The sequence below is a fragment of the Penaeus japonicus genome, unplaced genomic scaffold (genome assembly GCF_977035675.1).
Source record: "Penaeus japonicus unplaced genomic scaffold, GWHDUDI00000001_assembly GWHDUDI00000041, whole genome shotgun sequence".
NCBI lineage: Eukaryota > Metazoa > Arthropoda > Malacostraca > Decapoda > Penaeidae > Penaeus > Penaeus japonicus.
In genome coordinates, this window is record NW_028234443.1 from 987,210 (window position 1) to 989,709 (window position 2,500).

The 2,500-nt window shown below is 32.9% G+C and overlaps 1 protein-coding gene across 1 annotated transcript in view; it reads left to right on the plus strand.

Moving 5' to 3' along the window:
• Positions 1–215: 215 nt before the first annotated feature.
• Positions 216–2,500, plus strand: part of LOC122251052 (putative E3 ubiquitin-protein ligase HECTD2) — a 76,889-nt gene continuing 74,604 nt past the window's right edge. The window contains exon 1 of the mRNA XM_086534642.1: positions 216–735. Coding sequence (XP_086390768.1) covers positions 673–735 — 63 coding nt within the window. The 5' untranslated portion in view covers positions 216–672. The remainder of the gene's footprint in view (positions 736–2,500) is intronic.

A 2,500-nucleotide genomic window follows, 5' to 3' on the forward strand; every position in this document is an offset into this window, starting at 1 on the left:
GAAAGGTGACATCGGTGTGCAATCCGGTGGGAAGTTAATTCTGTACGAACTCCGAGTGAGAACAATTTATGCATTTGGATCAGAACAATTAGAAAAGAAATAGAACAATATATATTTTGTTTTCTATAGACAAACAATACGAGTGAAAGAAAACGTGAATATTGATAATTACAAAAAAAGAGAAATAATAATAATAAAAAAGTAATCATAAATGAAATAATCCGACAATAATAGAGAAACAAGTGAACATCAGAAAAGAACTATCAGAAATATCGGGGGAAAAAAATCCAAAAATATAGTGTGACGGAAAAAGAAGCAGAGAAACAATACTTAAATTGAAAATATAATTAATAAACACCTTACAAACCTCACTATAACTATGGAACCACGAGCCACCATGCCAGAAACCCTTCCCTGACACTCGAAAAAGAAAAAAAAAGAAAAAAGAAAAAAAAATGTAAGGAATGATCCGAAGCCATTTCGACAGAACCGAACACATCGAATCTACCCGAACACTTTTCCGGCCGAAAAAAGACAGCCAATCAATTCGGTTTTACCGGAAAAAAGGACAATAACTTTGTTAATTAATCACTTAATCGCTTAATTTAGCCCTCGGTGGCAAGAAAGACCTTCGATGTTGCCAGAGGGCTATCTTAAAACGATGACGTCGCCATGGCAACCGAGTGGGAGCATTTAAGAGAGCAGTTGCTGACCCCGAACACGCAGCGGATGCAGGTGAGTCTCTGGAGGGGATGCTTCCAGTTTTTTTTTTCTTTTTTTTTTTCTTTTTTTTTTTTTTTGAGAGGAGAGGAGATGATTTTTTTTTTTAGGAGGAGATGCTTCAAGTTTTTTTTTTTTTTTTTTTTTTAGGAGACGAGATGCTTCAAGTTTTTTTTTTCTTTCTTTTTTTTGAGTAGAGTAGATGCTTGAATTATTATTATTATTATCATTATTATTGTTATTATCAATATTATTATTTTGAGGTGAGTAGATGCTAGATTTTTTTTTTTTTTTTTAGGAGAGTAGATGATTGAAGTTGTGGGAGTAGATGATTAATTATTTTTTGTAGAAGCTTGAAGTTTTTTGGAAGTAAAAACTCAAAATTCTTGGAGTAGAGCTTGAATTCCTGGGAGCAAACCTTAAACTACAAGGAGCAGAGTTTAAACTTCTGAGAATAGGAAGCTTGAAGTAGAAAGCTTAAATTAGAAAGCTTGAAGTCCACATATTTGCTTATCAGTTCTTCTAAGAATACTTAATGTCTTGGTCCATTCACAGCGTACGATATTACCAGGGAATTCACATTAGAATACAAGGTGGGAGATGTATTCAATAACACAGGGTTGAGGAGGTACTTTTGAATACAGAGGGGGAGGAGGGGGTGGGGGGGGTAAATGAATAGTAAGTTAAAAAAAAAATCTTCTGATAAGTAGTTAGATTTGTGTGTGTGTGTATTTGTGCGTGTGTGTGTGTGTGTGTGTGTGTGTGTGTGTGTGTGTGTGTGTGTGTGTACGTGTGTACGTATGCGTGCGTGTATTTGTGCGTGTGCGTGTGTGTATGTGTGCGTGCTTGTTTAGACATCAGACAACAACATAGCATGAGTTCTTGCATTACTCAACGTCAAAGAAAAAAAAAGTCATATAACGCATTGATATTACCTTAATTTCTTTTATTATAAATGGCATCGACTTATATATAATTTTTAGTATCATTTGTTGATATATGTTTTATCTTATCCATAATATAAATTACCAATATGGAGCGATTTCAAATAATTATCTATACATAAAAAAAAAAACTATTAGAGTATATACAAGTTGGTAATCAGATAAAGATACTTACATATATAGATAGATTAACATACAGATAGATTAACTTACGTAAAATAGATAGGTCGGTAGACAGATAGATAAAGATACTAACATAAAGATATATATACACAGATAAGTATATACAACATATAAGCATATAAACTCAAGAGTTATTGTACAATTCAATATACTCAAAATTATCAAAGGACCAAAATTCGATATCTATCTATCATATATCTGCTTCTAAAAGTGTCTTTTTCTGTCTGTCTCTCAATCTTCGAAATTTGAATGTGCTATAAGCAGTCTTCTAGAACTAATGTCTATTTCTATGTCTATGTCTATTTGGTATTCAAACTGTGGGCCATGGGCAGTTGTCAGGAGGAACCAAGGACACATGAATCTACATAAAAAAATTAAATAGACAAAGGACACCTGAATCTATAAAAAAAATGAAATAGACGAACACTCTGTGATTAATTTGAAGCAAATACAATAAAGTATTTAATTTCACGAATGAAAAGATAAATCTAATACAAATTTATTGGATATGGCCTTCTAATGATTTTGTTTTTGTCTGAAGGGCAGCTGGCCACGAGTATTGTATTTGGCCATGTCATAAGTGGGCCATGGGCTCAAAAAGTTTGAAAACCAATGGCCTTGACTATAATTATCTAAATTCCGAGAAATTGTTT